The sequence below is a fragment of the Corvus brachyrhynchos genome, unplaced genomic scaffold, assembly GCF_000691975.1.
Source record: "Corvus brachyrhynchos isolate BGI_N302 unplaced genomic scaffold, ASM69197v1 scaffold229, whole genome shotgun sequence".
Lineage (NCBI taxonomy): Eukaryota > Metazoa > Chordata > Aves > Passeriformes > Corvidae > Corvus > Corvus brachyrhynchos.
In genome coordinates this window covers 991,140-1,011,821 of record NW_008240042.1, presented here as the reverse complement: position 1 = coordinate 1,011,821, position 20,682 = coordinate 991,140, and the positions used below count along the sequence as shown (strand labels likewise).

At 36.8% G+C, this 20,682-nt stretch overlaps 1 protein-coding gene across 1 annotated transcript in view; it reads right to left on the bottom strand.

The window, feature by feature from the left end:
• The window catches only part of LRBA (LPS responsive beige-like anchor protein), a 373,544-nt gene that overhangs the window by 316,672 nt on the left and 36,190 nt on the right, over window positions 1-20,682 (bottom strand). The window contains exons 2-16 of the mRNA XM_017744109.1: window positions 16,383-16,614; window positions 16,144-16,244; window positions 13,887-13,982; window positions 11,801-11,922; window positions 11,569-11,695; window positions 10,304-10,423; window positions 9,843-9,989; window positions 8,791-8,988; window positions 8,080-8,213; window positions 6,699-6,807; window positions 6,439-6,591; window positions 5,669-5,837; window positions 4,124-4,203; window positions 2,123-2,185; window positions 260-357 (exon numbers count right to left, since the gene is read on the bottom strand). Coding sequence (XP_017599598.1) covers window positions 260-357; window positions 2,123-2,185; window positions 4,124-4,203; window positions 5,669-5,837; window positions 6,439-6,591; window positions 6,699-6,807; window positions 8,080-8,213; window positions 8,791-8,988; window positions 9,843-9,989; window positions 10,304-10,423; window positions 11,569-11,695; window positions 11,801-11,922; window positions 13,887-13,982; window positions 16,144-16,244; window positions 16,383-16,614 — 1,949 coding nt within the window. The remainder of the gene's footprint in view (window positions 1-259; window positions 358-2,122; window positions 2,186-4,123; window positions 4,204-5,668; window positions 5,838-6,438; window positions 6,592-6,698; window positions 6,808-8,079; window positions 8,214-8,790; window positions 8,989-9,842; window positions 9,990-10,303; window positions 10,424-11,568; window positions 11,696-11,800; window positions 11,923-13,886; window positions 13,983-16,143; window positions 16,245-16,382; window positions 16,615-20,682) is intronic.

Genomic DNA, 20,682 nt, shown 5'->3' with positions numbered 1-20,682 from the left:
TGCACAGACTGAAACGGATCACTCCCTGTTTAAGTGTGACTGACAGCTTGGAAACATTAAAAAAAACCACCCCATTGATAATAAATCCAACAGCACCTCTTGTCAGAATGAACACCTGGACCCAAAAATCTCCCAAGATGAGGAGTCTAAGACTGCAACACACATGCCGACGAGAACCTTTTAGATTTCACGGGAATTCTTGCAAGCAATACGGTCAAAACACTATTTCCTTTTTCCCACTTAGAAAATTCTAACTTACTGTAATCCATTCCTCTGATCAAATGCAGGGATCATAGAACCAGGATGCTCCGACATCAGAGCAACCAGCAACTGCAAGACATCCATTAGATTGTCATCCTGTTGAATAAAAGTTACAAATTTGAATTCACAACATGTACACTGGAACATTGTTTCAGCTAAAAGAACCACTACAAAATATTTCAAGAGTATGTGGAGACTAATAATAAACTAAGGACCAAATCATTTTGGCCAGGATCAAAAGAGCTATAGCGCTAAAACGCAAATGCAGGAGAAAACATTACAAAAAATACACTTAATTGTTTAGGGTGAAAAGTGATGTATCAGTGTCTGGGATGTAAGGATTTGACAGGCAATGGATATTTAGACTATGTTACTTCCTTCCACACATGTGCTCCTCCGTTTGCATGTGTATTTCCCAGTCCTATCCTGCACAGGAGCTACAAATAAGCTGCTGCACATTTTCTGGGGCACAGGGTGGTGTTTAATGAAAAGTTTCTACTCAGAAATGTTCAAACCATGAAAAAAAAATACTACCGCCTGCCACAGACGATATTTAAAATGGGTAATTCAAGCTGCTCAGTAAAGTTTTCCATACTTTTAGTCTAAAGCACTCTAAGCTACAGTCCATTAATTTGTTCCAAGTTCATCGTAATTAAAAATAACCGAAGAAATAACAAAATGCAACTGTCTTTTCCCATGCTTTGTAGTATTAAAATGAAAGTTTATTTTAAAACAAAAAAAGCCCACAAATAAAACACTGTACAACACTTCTGAACAAATATTCTGATTCTTTATTAGAAAATCAGTTTTATATCCTCCTGAACTACTCTGTTCACCTGATATTATCAGCTGACATTACAGATGCTATCACTGAGGAGTGAGCCTTATGAGACAGCTAAATTTTACTTTTTTTGTTGATGTTTTTCTGAATTCACAGTTAGATTGTGGGATTCAGCATTCATGGATCTTTTACACTTCAGTATGCAAACTGCTAAGATATTTAAAACATCACATCCTCATCTGAAGACTATATAAAGCTTCTGCTATTTTAGTTCACTCTTAGATTTTACCAAGAGTCCTATTTTTTACTTCTCCACATAAAGTTGAACAGCTTGACTGTGGTACTACCAGGTAGTAGTAACCAGCAAAGACAATAAAAGGAAAATATAGGTGTAAGCAAAATAAAAAAATTTAAAAATCTATACTGTTTGAAATAAAGTTCAATTAATTCCTTATTTTACCCATTTCAAGCACCCTTACAGAGACGAGATCAGTTAGATTTATGTCCCCATTTCCCTTGTCTTTGATGTTGCATCTGGCATAAAGTGCCTTTTCCTGGTGCTAAAATATGAAGATGCAGATGTATCAGTGGTAACCAACATTTTCTCCCAATTAAGTTTATATGCTTCTCTTGGATGCCATTAACATACATCTTTATTTTCTTAATGCATGTTTTCAATTTTATTGCTTTATTTAAGAAGCAAAATAAAAAGGAGAGGAAAAACAAAACAAAAAATATTACTTAGGCAGCCTGAAACAAGATTTTGACTTTTTTTTAAAGTCAGTCTCACCATCTGTTTTTCTGCTTGGTAAATTGGTTTGTAGAACAACATAAGAAACCATTTTGACTTACTGGCTTAATGAACTTCAATCTAACATTGAACATAGTGCTTAAATCACTGCAAGAATATTGGCATATCAGCACACTACTCTAAAGAATTGGACAATGCTTGCTACTTCCTCTGCAGAGCCATCTTGTGGCATGAAGGAGGTTATATTTGAAATTATTCAAACATTTGGTGGTCACAAACTGCACTAGTATGCCTCTCTTCACAAACACATCCCCCAAATTAAAAATTACCTCATGAATAGTGAGCAGGTAATTGAGGATAGCCTGCAATTCATCTTCTTTTATTCCATAGTCCTTTAAAAACAAACAGGTTTTAAGTATCATCTTCCAAGTACAAAAGTGCTGCTTCCAAAAAAGCATTATTTCAAGAAATATTTATATAACAAAGCAAGTACCACACAACAAATTTGCTTTCACTTGATACTGTAACAGCTTCATAGTTGCAAGGTAGCTGTTCCCCTGCCCCCAAAAGCACCCACTAAATGCTATAAAAGTGTTTTAAGGCAATTTCAACAGAGGCATAAAAACAAGATAAATAGCAATATAGTATATGAAATAGTTAGAGTAATACATGTTAATTGATACAGTCAATTTGAACCCAGAGCTTCCTGTTAATAGAAGAATTAAACTGAGGTAGCATAAAGGACTCAAAAGCAGATCTAGAAGTTTAATTATAAGCCTCTTAGCTATACCCATATCTGTGTTTCCTTCTTATTTTCCACTAGAGAAGCCCCTCTTCAGTTGCTATCAACTTTGACGAAATCTCAATATTTTATAGCACCTATGCCCAGTTATACCTTGAAGTATTTTTTGTGAAAATAAAATAAAAACCAACAGTTTCTAAGAACAGGAGGAGGACAGGCAAAAGCAGACTTCTTCACTTTTAAGTTTTGGATTTGTGATGAAAACTGTGTTGATAATACAGAGATGTTTTTGTTATTGCTGAGCAGGGTTTACACAGAGCCAAGGCCTTTTCTGCTTTTTGGACCAGCCACACTGGCGAGGAAGTTGGGAATGCCTGGGAGGCTGGGAGGAGACACAGCCCGGATGGGTGACCCCAACTGACCAAAGGGATATTCCAGACCATGTTACATCATGCTCAGGATATAAAGTAGTGGGAAGAAGGAGGAAGGGGGAAACACTTGGAGAGGTGACATTTCTCTTCCCAAGTCACTGTTATGGGGCCCTGTGTGATGTGACCCGGCTCTCCTGGAGATGGCTGAGCACCTGCTTGCCCATGGGAAGCAGGAAGTGAACTCCTTGTTTTGCTTTCCTTGTGTATGTGGCTTTTGCTTTCCCTGTTAAACTGTCTTTACCTCAGCTCACAACAAGCTTTTGCTCTTGTGACTCTCTCCCTGATCCCACTATTCCTCTGCTGGGAGAGTAAGCAAGTGGCTGTGTGGTACTCAGTTGCTGGCTGAGGTTAAACCATGACAAACCTGGTGAAACTCTACCCAAAACTGTCCAAGTTATAAATCTCTGTTAAGAAATTTGAAAAAAAAAAAAAAAAGAAGACTCTAACACTTAATGAAAGTCTTTTAGAGTTTGATAGACAAAACGTTCCTGATAATTCAATTGCAGAATATCCAATTTAAAGTAAGAGTCAAAGAGTCAAGAGTAGAGCTTTTCTGGTAGTTACTGCTCTGTGCAGAGCTCACGGGTCCATCAGCAACACAGGGGAAGAGTGGAAAAGGGAGGTAGATTCAAACATAAGAAAAGTCAGTCCACAGAAGAGAGAAAAGAGAGAAACCAAAACTTATGATAGGAAAGGGTCATGAAGAGCCTATAAACAGTAGAGCTGCTGAATTCCAACATTCCTCTAATGTCCAAGGAATAGTTGTGAACCTTATTGATAGTCTCTTATCCTCCTTTGTCCCACTGACCTACAGCATGTAATATCGAACGTTTCTCTTTAGTCTTTAAGCACTTATGATGTATGTAATACTGCTCATGTTAAAAAAAAAAAACAAAACAAGAAATTAAATACTTATTTCCCCAATAGTAAACATTTCTCAGCTAGTAACAGCTCCACTTTTTATAAAAACAGCTCAAAAGAGGAAAAAAATGCATCTTTAGCACTGCTGTCCGTGGCAAGAGCCACAACAAAAAGAAGCACCTTACATGGCTTTTCTGTTTATTTATTGTTACAAAATTCAACACTTTTAGAGCACATTAGGCATTTCTTCATGAAAGAAAACTTAAATATCCTACCATAATTTAAAGCTATCCTACCTTCATCACAAGCTGTTTAATGAACATCAACAAATATGCTCGCAGGGATAAAATCTCTTTTTGAGTAGGACGTGGACCATCTACAAAAGAAAAGTAGACACATAAAATACAAGTTAACAGATGTTATTAGCATAGACTGCATTTTCACAAAAAGAAAAATAAAAGGCATTTTCTGGTGAAGAAGGCACAAAACTAAGTCTTCCCTCCCTCTATTTCACTATTTCAGACCACAAAACAGTACTGTGTTTTATCACTTTTTATTAGCAAAATGCCTGATCAGTGAGGTTCCACCGAGGCTTTTATTAAATAGTTTCCTAAACCCCTCTAAATTCTGATGATTTTAAAATTGCCTTGTAGTGCTATGAACCAACTTCATGCAAGGAATAAGACTGATATGAGAACTTTATGTCAGAATTTCCAGATTTTCAATTTTTGCAGTTTACAGTTCTTTTTAAGTTCTGCTAAAGCTCAAAGGAAGAGCTACATGCCATTATTATACACTGGCTAAATACACAAAAAGCAATCTTACAATGCTACATATAAAGAGTACCTTGAAAGACATGACTTAATTTGTTAACTCAAAGTCAAAAGGACTGGCTTCTGCCATTCCTGCGTAAAGCAGACTTTCAAAGAAACATTTTAAATACTCAAACACTCAGTAGTTCCCAGGAGAGGCAAGGTTAAAAAAACAGGTGCAACCAAGTGTCAAAGTCAAGTAAAAGCTTTGGTACAGAAAGCAAATGAACTGTTGCAAATATATTTTGGGGGATAGTTTTTACATTTGCCTGTAGGGTCACTGTTCTTATGATCTTAATCATCACAGAAAAGCAAACCATTTAGAGAATGAAAGTGATCATATGAGTATGGTTTTATAATGTACAGGCCCACAGGCATATTTGGTTTAAGAACAGTTATTTTCAGTATAAACCAGCCTAGTCAAAACAAGCCATTAAACTGCATTACTAAGACTGTCCTACTCATCCACTTGCCTCAGGCTCAATGAATGAGTTAAGAAACTAAGAAAATCCATGTCTGCACAAAGAAAGGAAAAAACACACACGCTTTTGCTTCTTAAAGGATGTGAAATACTACAAAACAATCTTTACAAGCCTCTAAGAGGAAGGGCTGAGCATTTTGAGAAGTTGGTGGTAGGAAATCAGACACGTCTAAGGAGCACTCACTCCTAGTACCTCTAGCTCTCTTCCATCACCCACTTCTCTCTCTGAAATTCCAGAGCCTTTCGTTAAAGAGAGAGACCATATTCCCAGGCACAGCTCTACAGTTCCAACACCCTACCATTTCTGTCTAGTATCAGTTCACATAGGTGTCTGATGACAGAGGATATGACTTCTAAAGAAAGTTTCCGTTAGGTTGTGAAAAAAATCTTTCAAGGAAAAAAGCCCACTGCTCACACCATTATGGGGAACCCACCCCACTGAAGGATAATGATTTCTGAAGTATGGTTCTATTCTAAACATTGTATACAAAACTTTTTTACAACAAACATCAGATTGTGAGAGTAAAAATCAAGATACATGTACATACCTATGCCCTTGGGAGTTATTCCACTGCGATCCTGAGGGTTCACCACCCAGTAATAATACTTGAGGGTGTGCATGACCAAAAGCACTGTCCCAACCCGCCGGATTGCTCCATATATGTTAACAGTGGCAATGAACTCCGTAGACAGGTAAGTGTACAGGGTCAGCTGAACCTACAACACCCAGTCAGGAAAACAAAAATCATCACACCTGAATTGCAGCATGTCAGACAACTAAATTCCTAAATTTCATCTATCAAAACATCTTAAAGAAATAGATTTTTCTCTGCATAGGTTAGTCTAAAAACCTCTGCAAATGGATGAAAAATTTCATTATATTTCTGAAACTGTACAGTGCTGGTAAAAAGGTTTCAGCTGGCAAGTTTTGATCAAAATTGTTCACTCTCAGAGAACAGAGATTCACCAAAACAAAAATACTCACTGTCAATTTATATTAAGACTTAAAATCTGACACCCAAGATCATTTCCTCTTCAAAAATTGCTGAGTTTTTGCCAACTAACCCATCCAAACTTCCTTCTCAGTCTGGGTCAAAAGTCACAACTCTGTTCTGCAGACCACTGCAAGTCTCCCAGCTCCCAGAAAACCTTGGGAGTCTGCAAAACTTGACAACTATATGCAGCAAAGCAGAGCTTGGAAACAATTCCTGGATGATTTCTGTTGCATAGCCAGAACCCATAATTCTTAGGCTTAGTTTCAACACTCCCAAATCAATACACCGTAAGATACCTTACTGATAAGAATAAGCAATTTTACCTGTGCTGGGATATGAATCCATATTGCAGGATTCAGGAGAACATGATCACACAGCTGCTTCAGCAAGGGCACCCCATTGTGTAAGCTGCTCAGGTATTTCGAGAAGGCAAGGCAAAGTTCTAGTACAGCTCTGGAAATGTGGGCTTTGGAAGACTGCAAAAGAAGATCAGCCTAAGGAGAGCCCTGCAACAGTCTGGGAAAAGTATTTATCTCAAAAAAATTCAACATTAATGTAAGACATCAAGAAAGATTTACTTTACCTTTTCCAGGCTGTATCCTATCACAAGGAAGCCTTTACAGGAAAGCATCTGCTCTTGCATAGCAATAGAGTTCTTCAACAACTCCATGATGAATGCCAGTAAAGTAGAACTGGAAAACATGGTTTAGTAAACAAAAATGTTTTAAAGGGTTACAACAAGACAAAGTATTTCCAAATTAACACTTCCACTACACAACCCAGAGATACATGTTACACAAATGTTCAAATCAGAACTTTTAAAACAAAAAGCAAGACTAAATTTTGAAAGCTTGCTTCAGAAAACTTCTTGATTTTATTCATGCTTTTCTAACTTGGAATTCTGGATTCTGAGATAACCATACAAAAGCAAAATCCTTCTGAATTCTTGCAAAAAGGCAACAGTTAAGTTTGCACTTCTCTCTTCATATTTCACTTACAAACTTCTGCAAAGTCAGTAACAATTGCCATTCTGTTTCTTATGCTATCAGATGAGCAGATATTTTTCTAGACACAGCTTTGCTGTTGTACTGCTGCTAGAGGAAATATTCCTGTCAAGGCACTAGTGCCTGTGGATCAAGAATTTAACCAGTTGAAAACCCCTGTGTTGCTGAGCCAATTTGCAACTGAATCAAATCCCTGACTTATCACATAGATGCCCAAGCCTGAGCCAGCTCAGGAGACACCAGGCACAAAGAAATGGGCTGAAGGAATATTGTGACCATTCCTTTTAAGCAACAATATGGATACGCATCATATTGAAACAGTCATGAAACTAAAAATGTAATGAAACAGAGCAAATTACAGCCGAATTCTAAAAAGCAATCCCTTTGCTTTTACTGCTGCTCTCTAACTTAGGAGCTCCACCAGCTTCTGTGCCTGGATGATCAGAAGTTGGATGGAGTTGAAACAGAGCTCAAACCAGAGGAAAAGTCTAGCAGCAACACTAAGTAACAGTATCTTCCAAAAATCTGAAGGTTAAAAAAAAAAAGAAGAAAAATTCCAAGGAATGACTTCATGTAGCTGAAAAATTCATCCTTTCTGGAGTTTCTCTTGAAGCCTTCCTGACAGAATTCTCTTCATGACAGGAATAAGCTCAAGAGAATTATCCATAATTCTGCTACACAAAAAAACCAAAAAAACCAAAAACAAACAAACAAAAAAAAAACACAAACAACCACACATTGTCAAGTATAAAATCTGTGTACATTTTGATTCTCTGTGAGCTTTCACAGAACATTTCATGCAAACAAGTACATCACTTTGAGGTCCTGCCTGTAACCTTTCTGTTGTACGATAGAATTCATTGTTGCACAAGACAATGCAAACTACTCTGCCATTTGATAAAGCAATTTCCTTTACTTCAAAGGAACAAAGCCCAGGACACAGTAAGTTCATGCACTCACCAAACAGTTGTGTCAATGTGGTCTGAGGAATATTGCCTATAATCCAACTGTGCAAAGAGAGGGAAAAGCACCTGCACTCCTCCAATGGAGTGCAGGGCACTTTGGATTGAGTGCGTTAAGACCGCTTTCACATCCTGACAAAGAAGAAACAAGAAATATTGAAACCTGCTTCAAAAACCGATAAAAAGTACCTTAAAAACAGCTTTTATTTCTTCAATATAAAAACTGTACTATTACCAAATAAAAAGAAACAGCAAGAAGAACGAACTGACTGCCACAGTCACACTAAATGTCCAGTATGCCTGACCTACTGCTTTAGATACAGGTACCTTTAGGCACAGATCTACAGTGCAGATCCTCATGTGAATCTACAGGAGGTAGCACTCAAAGCACAGGGAAGAAAAGGATTTCACATCAACAGGGCAAAGGATGGGAGATAGGGAACATCTGTAGGGGAGTGAACATGTGAGAAGTGAGGAAGAAGGATTTTTTTTCAATGCTAATACAGCATTTGTATTTATTCACAGAATAAGCCTTTTTCTTAGGATTTTTGGGCATCCTCTTTAGTTCAAGAAACAAGGGCAGGGCCAGCCCAAAAAACCCCAACCTACAAGCAATTCTATCTCTTATCCAAATCCCTATAAAACTGGATTTTAGGTTTTCAGACAGAAATCATTTGTATCCTCCAAATCTATGACAATGCTGACTTACCTGCAGCATGAGGGCATGTGGTGAATGAACAAAAATAGAAGGGTTATCCTTAGGGGATGACTCTAGACACAGCTGTGCATCTGTAGCCCTTGGATTGTACATAAAAGCAATAGCACTGGAGAGTTTGCCATCATATAGCAACAATTTGTGATGCTCATCGAGGAAGAGATCACTTTCTGCCTTGAACTTGAACGTTCCCTGAATTGGGAAGCAGGGTTGAGGAAGGCAAGAAGAAAAAAATTACATTAAGCACACTGAAGATACAGTCCAGAACAACTATTGAAAAAAATTATTAAAACATTGTTTCTTTAATCGAGTAGCATTTCATAAAGAAAGGTTCTCATAAAAACCAAAGACTCATAAGACCCAAAGTAAATTTTACACAATTAAAATGGCAGAATTTTTTTGGCCCCTGAAGAGTGTCATTGCCAAGATGGTGGGTAATGTAAAAGAACCACATCAGCTCAGAAACAGCAGGACTGCCAGCAATGTTCACTCAGAAGGAACTAATAACTGAGGAGCAGATAGAAAAGGAACCATCTTTTTTTAGCGTATATTTGTACAGCTGCTGGGGAATAACAGCCTTCAATTAGTGCCCCTCAGGCTATGGCAAAACAAATAATAAATCACTGCAACAAAACTAATCCTCAGCACTAACTTCATACATTAACAAAACCCCACTAGAACAAGCAACTATAAAGCCACATTTCTAAAACAAATACATCATACTTGATCTAAAGTTTTCAGCCTCAACAAAAATGTGAACCAGAGATAACAGTTGTGTTCTCCCTCTGCCAACCACCAACACAGAAATTTTGAGAGGCAAACAGGAGCACCATTCTTTTTGTTTAATAAGATATCAAGAAACTGAATTAATGCTTAGTTGTAGCTTGTAAGGCCGTACATAAGCTTACTGAAGAAACATGGAAGAGTTTAATAAAAAAGCTTACACCATAAAATTTTTTTTTGGGACACAGAGGTATCACAACATTCTTACCACCTACCATAAGGAGTCATAGCAGAATTAAACTTAGAAGTCAATTCTAAGGTACCTTATATCCCAGGCCAAGCTGATAAATGGCAAAGATCTGAGCAGCATTGAGAGCCTCACTAAAAAGGTAAACAGATGTCATCTGCCCACAAAACACTCGATTGGCATCTGCTGTTTCTGAAGAACCCAGGAAACATTTGTCAAATGTCTGAAAACAGAAAAGAGAATCCAGTATCAGGGTTCAGTCCATGCTACACAAGCAAATCACGCAAAAAATCTGCATTTTATCAGGGAATATTTTTACATTAACAAGTATTTGATTGTCACAGCAGAGACAAATTTTAACAAGTTTCACATGTATAAAAGCACAACTTACTCCTCTATCAGAAAGTTACTATTTTTATTTCAAAATTTTGTAAAAATGTATAAAATGGGGGAGGTTTATGGACAAAATGGCAAAGAATGTCTATGTAATCCATCAAGATGATCAGCTACAGACATTAGTGTGCAGGGATTACTCACATCACTGGTGTTGACAAACCATGTTATTTCCCCATAAGATGCCAGCTCCCCGTTCACGTAACACCGGAGTTCGCTGTTCTTCCAGCGGTTATAGATGTGCACTATAGTCACCATGTACCACTAAACAATAAAAAAACAGTTTCTGTAATTCTGTAGACACTTAGGAGTAGCTTAAGCATTCAAGTGGGGCATGGGAGAACAAATTCAACTCTTTGTATGAATTAAATTACGACTGAAAGATGTATTTTAAGTAGAAAAGATTAGTAAGTCACTGGTGAGTTTTCTCACATTGCTTTGTCAAAGGATAATATGCCTTTTTTTCCACACAGAAGCTTAAAAGGTATTTATGGTATATAACTCAAAAAATCTTTATGACAATGCTGAACCAAATCTACACTGAAACCACTCTGTAAATAAGTTCCAAACTGGGTTACTCTTAGCATGATGAACTACTACAAATGCCATTCCAAAGAGCAAGGATGGCTCCAGACTAAAGCCTCTCAAAGGCTGTGCATGTCAAATTATCACAAACAGAAGCCATATTTACAGCAAGGGATTACTGATAAGGAATTCCTGAGGAAGCCTGTCCTCCCACAAGATGTTTACACCAGTTGTTCCAGAAACATCAGCAGGATATCTAAGTGAAAAAGGGAACGTTCAACACCACATAACGCTACGTAACAGACAAGCCAGCCTTGAACACCAGTAATAAAATCAGCTCATATTTTAGTTGTAAAATTAAAAAGAAGTAAGGATTCAGAACACAAGTTTGTTTTGTTTATTCCACTGTAACTGTTTTTCTACAGAAAGACCAGATTAATCAACAGCTACAACACACACCCCTAATGCTGTTCTACCAAGAACCAGTGAGAAACGATGCACTCCAAATCCAAGCAGAAAAGGAATTATTTTATTATTTACACGCTAGGTTATGTATCTTTGTACGTGAGAGAGCATTATATGATTGGTCACTTGACCAGCCACCCCCTAGATGGATTGGCTGAGGTTCTCTAACACCCATTCAAAATATTTTTTCCAGAGTACCAAAACAAAGCTGGAAAAAAAACCCAGGTGCAGAGATAGAGAATTAGTTTACAAAACCATCTTTCACTGTTTTTCAGCTAAAGCATGAGAAAGAAAAACTTAACAAAATGCTTCAGCAGCTGGAAAATTCCTCTGCTCCTGCCTTTGAGCATCCACACACCACCACGCTACAATTTTGGATTCATGAAACCTATTTGAAAGATTTTATTATTTTTACTCACCTTTTGTGGCTTGAAATCAAATTTCACACAGTGCTGGAAACCTTTTCCCTTTGATTTTATGGACGTTACAATCAAGCAGCCTCCAACAAAGTGAGCAGAATAACCAAGTCCTTTGTTTGTTCGAAAACTGACAAATCAGAACAAAATCAGCACAGACACAAATGGATGCAGAAATCATTGAACAATTAATAGAAACTGAACATCAGCAATAACAGTTTTACATAATACTCACCAATATAAATAAGGCTTATCCTTATCCACATTAATATTATTTACAGGATCCATTCTTAGCCAAGTGTGGAAAGTAAATCCATTCTGGTATGGCCACTTGGCTATAGGAGGTAAGGCAATAGCCTGAAGAAAGCAAAAAGTAATTCATGGAGAAAGATAAACACAAAAGTGTGCAGCTTAAGATACACTCTACAAATATATGCTGATAAACAGAGATACACTGCAAATGTGTACAGTTTCTCTATACTAAAGAAAAAAATCTGGCCTAACTTCTGTTCACTTTGTACTTGATATAATACTTAATTAACCTAAATATTTTAAAACTGACCTTTATATCTCAAAAAAGATTATTAATAGTAACCTATGCTTCAAAACTTAAATCCTTTAGTGAAAGCCTTATGGAATAATGACTTCTCGAAATGCAAATTCAGGTTGGTTTGGTTTTATGGTAACCTGACAGAATAATTAGATCCATTTTCACATAGTGCTGGTAGTCAGGAAAATAACTGATCATAAAGGCAAAGCTGTCCACATTTCACTTAAAAAATTATTTTCTCTCCTGAAATCCATATCTATGTAGGCTTCCAGTGAGAATAAGACAGAATTATAAACTTCCTCAAAAGAAACACAATACAATCCCCACCAGGCAAAATCTTCATATCAAGCATTGTGTTTGTTAGTGCAAAAGCCCTTGAGTTACAGTGTGGCAACACAAACAAAACAGTTGTTTTGTTTCAAACAGCTGGGGTTTTAGTTTTTTTCATTTTTTGTTTGGTTGAGTTTTTTTAACATTACTATTAACTTTCTACTGGTTTGCTGCACAGGTTTGCAATACACACTTCAATTAAGATTGCCATAACCTCTGATCAACAATGCCGTCCAGGTGATCAATGCCAATGAATAAAAAAACATCAAAGGACCAAAGTGTCTCCAGACATGCTATTATGTTCCCATGCTCCATTCAGCTACTCCTGTCCAAACAAAATGCTATACATCCTTCTCTATACCAGCCAACTAACCAGTCTCCCTGTCTTTGCACCTAACTCTTGGGAACCGGTAGCACTATCACTTGACTTTACTCACAATGGATCACAGAGTAATTATAGTAAATAATTTCTTAGACTTCTTAATTTAAATATATATAAAAATATGCACATAAAGGTTACTGAGGCACCCCAATATCATAACACATGGTTCAAGCATTCAACATAATTAACAGAAGTTAAATACAAACCAGAAGTTAAATACAAAACCATGAATAACCAAAATGAACAAAAATATGTCTCTCTATTGCCAAGTTCTGCTGCATGTGATAAAACTGCAGGAGCACTTTTCTAATAGTCTGCATTTTTCAGTCTCCAAAGTTTCCATTCAAAAAAATAATTCATTATGTCATCAAGTTGGTGAAATTCAATCTCAAGCCACCAAGGCAGAAAGCTAATGGGTTTATGTGAAGAAAACTGCCAAGAGTCATCTGATAAATCTTATTCAAATCTTATTCTGAATTAAGCATGAAATTTTGAACATAATTTTTCATTCTTCAATTGTAGAAGCAAAAGTGTTGACATACTTGAATTCCAACAGAAGATTCTGCACAGGGTTTTCCAAATGCCTATTTAGTTTCAAGTTCTTTTTCAAGTGAACACCACAAAACTTAATCACATGAACAATTACAAAAAGACTAATCATTGCTAAATTTAATCCTTTTCAGTATTATTCAGCCTATAAACGTGTAGGAACAACACTTTCTGAAAGATTTCTCATAAGCATCCGGAGTGAAAAGCAGGTATATTCTCCTTGCAACAAGATTTAACTGAACCAGTCTGAAAAAAAATTACAAAATATAAAAAAGCAGCCTCATTTGTATCCATTCTTTATGAAATAGTATTTGTCCTTCTGTAGTGATATTGCACATCTATTATAAACATGATTATTCAGGCACTAGTGTAAGTGTCAGGCAGAAAACAAAATTTGGTTAAAACTCTATGACAATGACAGATGAGACAAAGAACACCACAAATGAAAATAACCAAGGGCCTTAATAGAACAATGAACAAACAAACAAGAAACTTAAAATATCTACATACTGCAGCACTTTTTCCTGGAAAGTTGAAGAAGGCATCAGGTCCATACTTCTGAGGCATGTGTTTTAACACAGACAATAACTTTCCAGCATGTGGTGGCTGACAAAGAGAATTACTACATTTGTAAATAAATAAAACAAACCTGTAAGAAAGAAAAGACTGTACACACAAAAAGCAAATTCTAACACATTTTAAAACATTGCACATGGGTAAATAACACCCTGCTAAGACACTGAGGACTTCTAATAAAACATTAACAGTCATGAATACCTTCACAAAATATAAAGTAGGTGCCCTGAAATACAATTAATTTGGTAACTTCAGTAAGGATTTGAAGGCCAGAGCCACTCTCACACAGCATAAGCTAAACTGACTCTGATCATTGATTCCTGCCTCTGTCACTCCCATCAGCTCTCTGCATGATTTTGCAGTAAGCTAAAGAAAGCAAACTGATCCAGATGAAAACTAATTTAGGGAAAACAAATGAAACCAATTTTTATTTACAACTGTTCTGGATTGCGGCTGGGTGAAACCTGTCCCAGCACAAGGGAGATGGGGAATACCCAGCAAAAAGAAAGGGAAGATCAGCAGAAGGATTATTTCCATCAGGACTACAATCATATATTAGATTAAACTGATCTGGTTTATACTTTCACAGAAGTCCATGGAGAGAGATTCAAGTCCCAAGCGCAGTTTGGAGCACCTAAACTGAGTGCTCAGTGTGAATACTTAACACTTCTCCACGACCCATATCCTGCTGATTTTATTGTAATACTCTGCAACTATAAATTCCAAATCAAGTATATGAGCTCACAACAACAGAACAACAGAAAATACTCATCCTAGTGACAAGATAATTTTGTGTGTTGTCTTTCACCACACAATATCTCTCTGGCAGATCTATTTTTAAACTACAATTTTATAATCCTGACATTTTCCTGAAAGTGCCCTTTGTCCCCCTGTTGTAAACAGTTACCCTCTGAAAACTAAGCACTGCATGATCCATTACAAGTATTTCAAATGTACCAAAAGTGCAGTCAGTGAAGGAGTGCTTCAAGAACCTGAGTTTAAAATGAGGAGGAAATGCTGAGAACTGCTTAGATGTCTGTAGGGCTATAGAATTTGACCAGGTAATTTGTGTTGTAGCAAAATACTTGGTATCTTTACAGTTCTGCTGATTTTAAGATTTATGGAGTTGTACAACTCCTTGGCAATCCAACTGTGGCATTTTTCTCTTGCTTTCCCCTGTATTTGGTCTTTAATAAGGAAAGGAAATTAAATGCAAATAGCAGGGAGACAGGAAATGAAAAAGTTAATGTTACAGAGACAACTTTAATTCACCTACAGTTAAATATATTCTCTATATTCAATTACTAAGTTTAAACCATTATGAAGTTTAGAATATTGTTATTAAAGCAGGTTAAGATCTCCAAAGTTATTTATTTCAAAGGGCCTTTTAAAATTTGCTGTATTATGTGTGCATACTTGCTTTTATATGGTATACTCTCTTTAAAAATTATTTGAAGTCAACAGAGACACTGCTACCTTTCCTCTGCACTAGGCAGAGTATTTAGAAATAACAGTAGCTGAATTAAAATTCAATGCAGGTCAAATGATTGTTAAAACAGCTCCCAAGTCCAGTGAAACAACAACTGTGTGTTGAAGAAAACTTTATCAGGTGGTCTCTACAACATACACGTTTTCACTTTAGGGAAGGTGGTTTCTCAGCTGTAAAAAGGTCCTTTTCTATTCCACACAGAAACGAGACTTTTCATTTGGACTTAATTCCTTCAGTTCAATTTCTGCCAGAATTCTTACTTCCCTAACTGGATAAATTCTTTTAATCTTCCGGTAAGGTACAGCAATGTGAAAATGGGAGCAGGCAGAACTGCCTATGTAGGCATTTTTTATTTATTTCTCTCTTGTGACTTAAAAGAAATTTAAGCCTTTTTCCTTCAATTTCACATAGCTGGAATCAAAAAAATAAAATCATGTGTATAAAAACACTTAAGAGTCACCTTATTATTCCCAGGTGTTCAAAAAGACCAATGCAGTAATGTAACTTCACTATTCAACTCTCTGTATTTTAATTGCTTGCGGGTAAAAAGATTCTTTATATAATACAAGAAAGCTTCCTGTATTTTTTGGTACATTCAAAACTTGTTTATCATGAAGTTTATGGAACAGTCTTAACTTGCGAAAATTAGGAAAAATATAAGCCACACAACAAAAATTGTTTCAGTTTTGTGTTTTCTTTTACCCATCTCCCTTTTTCTCCTTGCAGCTTGCTGAAGAATAACTTCAGCTCTCGAACTGTCAGGTTATAGCTAGCCAACACACCCAGCATGTCCACTAAGAGATCTAAAAAGGAAAAAGAACAGCAATGTAAATGCTTAATAAAATGCAGTGTCAAATTTTTATCATCTAATTAATAACTGTGTCCATGAGATTTTGCATAGAAGCAGCACAGTTTGGGTCCCACACTGGGAGAAGCTGTACCTGCAATCATGTTGTCAGCTCTATCAATCCTCTTGAGCACTTGTTCCACGAGCCCCACTTCTGTGCAGGCCTGGAGATTCCGTATACTTTTCTTCAGGATTGCTGTAAACATGCTCCAAACCTCGGCCTGGCAGGTGATGTCACACTTATCCAGTAAGTCCACCATGCAGGTGATGCCCTCTCCTTCTTGGATGATAAAGTTCATTTCCAAGTCAAACTGGCCCCCGACGAGCTTTCAGAGAAAAGTATTTAGAAGAAGAAAAGCTTAAGGCAACTGTATCAAAGTACTATTCCATGCCTAAAGCCATTAATTCTGTGAGAAGAAAACTATCAAAGATACAAGGCAAAAAAAATAATGAGGCCAATATCAATGTATCCTCTTATTTTTCTTCTGTTTCAAGTTCTGTTGAGTAACAAAGGTGCTCTTAAGGTGTCACCTACTATCAGACAGTTGCTGCAGAAAAACATTTGGGTAGTTTAGGATACAGATGTCCCAAGTTTACAGAGCTGAAAAGTGAAGACACCAAGTGCGTGTTCTAAAACAGGTGAGCACAACAAAGCAGTCAAAATATCTTAAATGGCCTGGACTGACCCCAAAAGCTTTCCTTCACACGTGCTTAACAAATCTCCATTAAGAGGGAAATTCTAGCCAAAAGGAGCTGATGCACATCAGAAATATTGCCACTTATCAACACTTAAGAGACATTCCTAAGACACTGACTAAAGCCGGTTAAGAATTAACTGCCAGGTTCATTAGCAGTCCCAGGTACTCAAAGGAAGCAAAGGCTTACTGTATTTGAAGGAATGTGGAACAGCAGCACTGTTCCAAGCCTTTGACTGTGATTTGGCTACAACACTTAGATCCTGTAATATTTCAGGTCTCCTAGAGGCAAGTTTTGTTTGAACATACACTGAGTAACCACATATGCCTGTGTACAAGAGGTGGAGGGGGGAAGGAAATAACCTGCTCCACTCTCACTTGTGTACTTAATAAAATAAAAATTCCAGCTGAAGGCAAAATGCATTATACTAAGTTAACTCCTTTATAAGAACTCCCTCCATCCACTTTTTAAACTTCTCTTGGACTTTGGAGTTGTATAAACCTTAAAAACGTGCTTACCAAAATACCCATTATATACCAGCATGCAAACAGGAATTCAGATAACATTGACTCAAATTATGAAAATGGACTCACGACCAGAAATATTTCAGCTCATTCTCACTTTTACAAGTTTCTACAAGTCATTATTTCTGTCCTACGTGGTGTTCCTTTCACAGGCTTTGACCATTAACAGCTTCAATACTGTCACCTGCTAAAATCACACCATGTCAAAACTGCCCCAAAACCCATATACTAACTTGCTTCCATATTAGCTCCAACAGCTTCTCTCAGGTAGTCAGGATCCAAAGATCAACAGAATATACACTCTTCATTAACCACTGAAATTACCATACATTTTCCTCAAGTGTCTAAACCTTGTCACTTTGAAGAAGCAATCTTTGGACTTCTGGGCATAAATCACTAATGCCAAACACCACAGGAAGCAGAGAAAGTTACTGCTTTTATGACAGAATAGACAATGTCTCATGGCAACAATTTCTAAACACTAATTTACACTTTTCCATTTTCTCCCCTCTGGGTCATGAAAAATAATTATGCAATTTACTATCAGATGCTTCCATAATATCTCGGGAAACAGCAAGAACTGAATGGGGTGACTTGAGTTATATTCCCAGCTTCTCTATATCAACTCACACTGTCAACTCAAACAAATCTATCAAATCATTACCACTCTCCAAGCTTTAGTTTTCCCCTTCCAAAAAAAGGTGGAGCAGAGGCCTACCTCAAGAAAGCTCTGTAGGGTATGCTAGGCAGAACAAATTAACATAGAATTACCTCAAAACAAATGCAAAGAGAAAAATACACACCCCCCCCCAAAAAAAAAAAACCAAACTCCAACAGAACATTAGAAAATGTAAAATAAATAACCTCATTTCACACTGAATTTATCCTCTACAAAACTGAGGTATTCCTCAAGAAGCTGCTCTTCTTAAAATCAAAGTAAGAAACAAAGAAAATACTGTATTCTGTGTAGAGACAGAACAGCTGAAGGTTAAATTCTAGCCACAAACCACCTGCTAATTCTTAACAAGAAATTCATCTCCTTATGCATTTGGTTTTAACTATCAGCCAGCCATCAATTATCACACCAAAACCATATACAGCTACTGGAGGTGACCTTACCTTCACCCTATAGTCTACACCACCAATCTTTCATTTTTGGCTACACACACTATTATCAGAACCCACCCATCCAGGAAGCTGTCAAATTAGGTTTCCAATCTAATCTGCAAACACAAGCATTTCAGCAAGCACGTTCTAGGAATAATATGCTATGGTAAAAAAAAAATTACCATTTTAACACTTCCTGTGAGGGAAGTGAGGACAAAAAAAATTGCCAGGGAAAGCAGAATACCCAAGGCAGGGTGCAGCTGATGTACAATATGTATGCACACCCTTTAGAGACACACAGGCACACACACCCCACACTATTTCACATTAACCCTTTCTAATGGTGATTTGAAACTGATCAACCTTCAAAACACAAATTTGTTTCCAATGACAGGGATCATAATCCAGGTCCATGCATTGGCTAGTTATTATCTGAGCTGCAGTAATGGCTGTGCACAGCAAAATGTAATCTTCCCAAATGTCACAGTAAGTTATGAATATCTGAGCAGCTTAATGCACCTTACTAGCCATGAAGTGTGAGAATGTAATCTTATTACCTTTTTTATGGTTGTATTTTTTTGAATAATGTAGCCTTTGAACTGATGTATAGTCTTTCCTTGCACTTTAGCATGATTTGGTCTCCTGTGTCACACAGTACATTTTTCAAAATTCTCCAATTCAATGTGTTTTAAGTCCTATGCTGAGCTGCATAAACAATCTTTATAGCAACCTACAGGGTGGCATAACGTTTTCTTTCTTCAGCATGTAGAATTAAGTACAAGCTTACAGGAATGGTTTTAAAGGGCAGCATTCAAATACATCTTCACAAATTTTAGATTTTGCCAGTTATATCCACCTTCAAAAAAAATACATAAACTAAACCAATAGCTCAAGCTTCTCAGTAAAATGGTTCTACATTTAGCTGATTGAGAACAGAGAGAATACAGCAATTTTTAAATACACATGCAGAGAGTGTATTTCCCCCCCCCTTAGAAAATTAAACTAATGAGAAGCCAACATAGTAGCACTAATTTTTAGTATAAAATAGCACTACAACACTTCTAAATAAAACCAAGAAGGACAATTTAAACACACCTAACCTTTCTTTGCAATGAAGTGATGTGAGATATGAAAGAGATGGTTCACTGTTTGGGTAAGCAACGACCAAACTACTGCACGCAGAAAATACCTCAGAATAAACAGTCAAGCTCCACCTTCCTGAAAGAACATGATCTAGATTATTAATCTAACTTAAATTATTTATCCCACTAACAGATAAATATTTAGAAAGCTTACAAGACAACCCAAGAAAAACTTTTTCAATTACCTGTAACACAAAAAGAAGAAACCAAGTCCACAATCAGCATTTCTCCTGGAAAAGCTAAATTGGCTCTACCTGGGAGAACTACAGGGCTGGATCTTCACATTTTTATCTCAAATCTCCAAAAAAAGTCTTCACTTCTAAAGAGCTTCATCATCCTTCTGGTTGTTAGATAAACCACACATCAAGTACTTGCTTTGTTCCCCAAAGCCAGGAGGAAGGACTATTAGCCAAACTGTGACCTCCCTTTCCCTCAAGATGATGATTTTGTAATATCAGAATTGTTTCTTTAGCGTGTCCAAAACAAGGAGTATGGACATCTATTCCATGAAGAAAAAAAAATGCAACCAAATAAGCTGGTTGAATCTCAGTGAAAATTTTTTACGTTTATGCTTAATAAGAACCCACGAAGCTGGCTGTTCGTAATATTCTTTGCCTACATTTGTTCTTACCTTCCACCAACGAAATAAACCACCTCCCTGACTCCATCCCCTTTCACATACTCAGAAATACATCTCACATATTCAGAAACTCTTTGAATTTAACTGATTGAAATTTATTAATCATCATAAACTAATGCCAAAGATACGGGAAGTATAAGAATTAAAATCTCTTTAGGGTAAGTGTCTCATAGGGTCATGGGTGATTCCAATTTGGTCAAATTCCCTGAAGGCACACAATAAACAGGAACGGTCAGCACCATGATACAAATCCAGATATGATAAAAAGATGGTTGTGATTTGGAA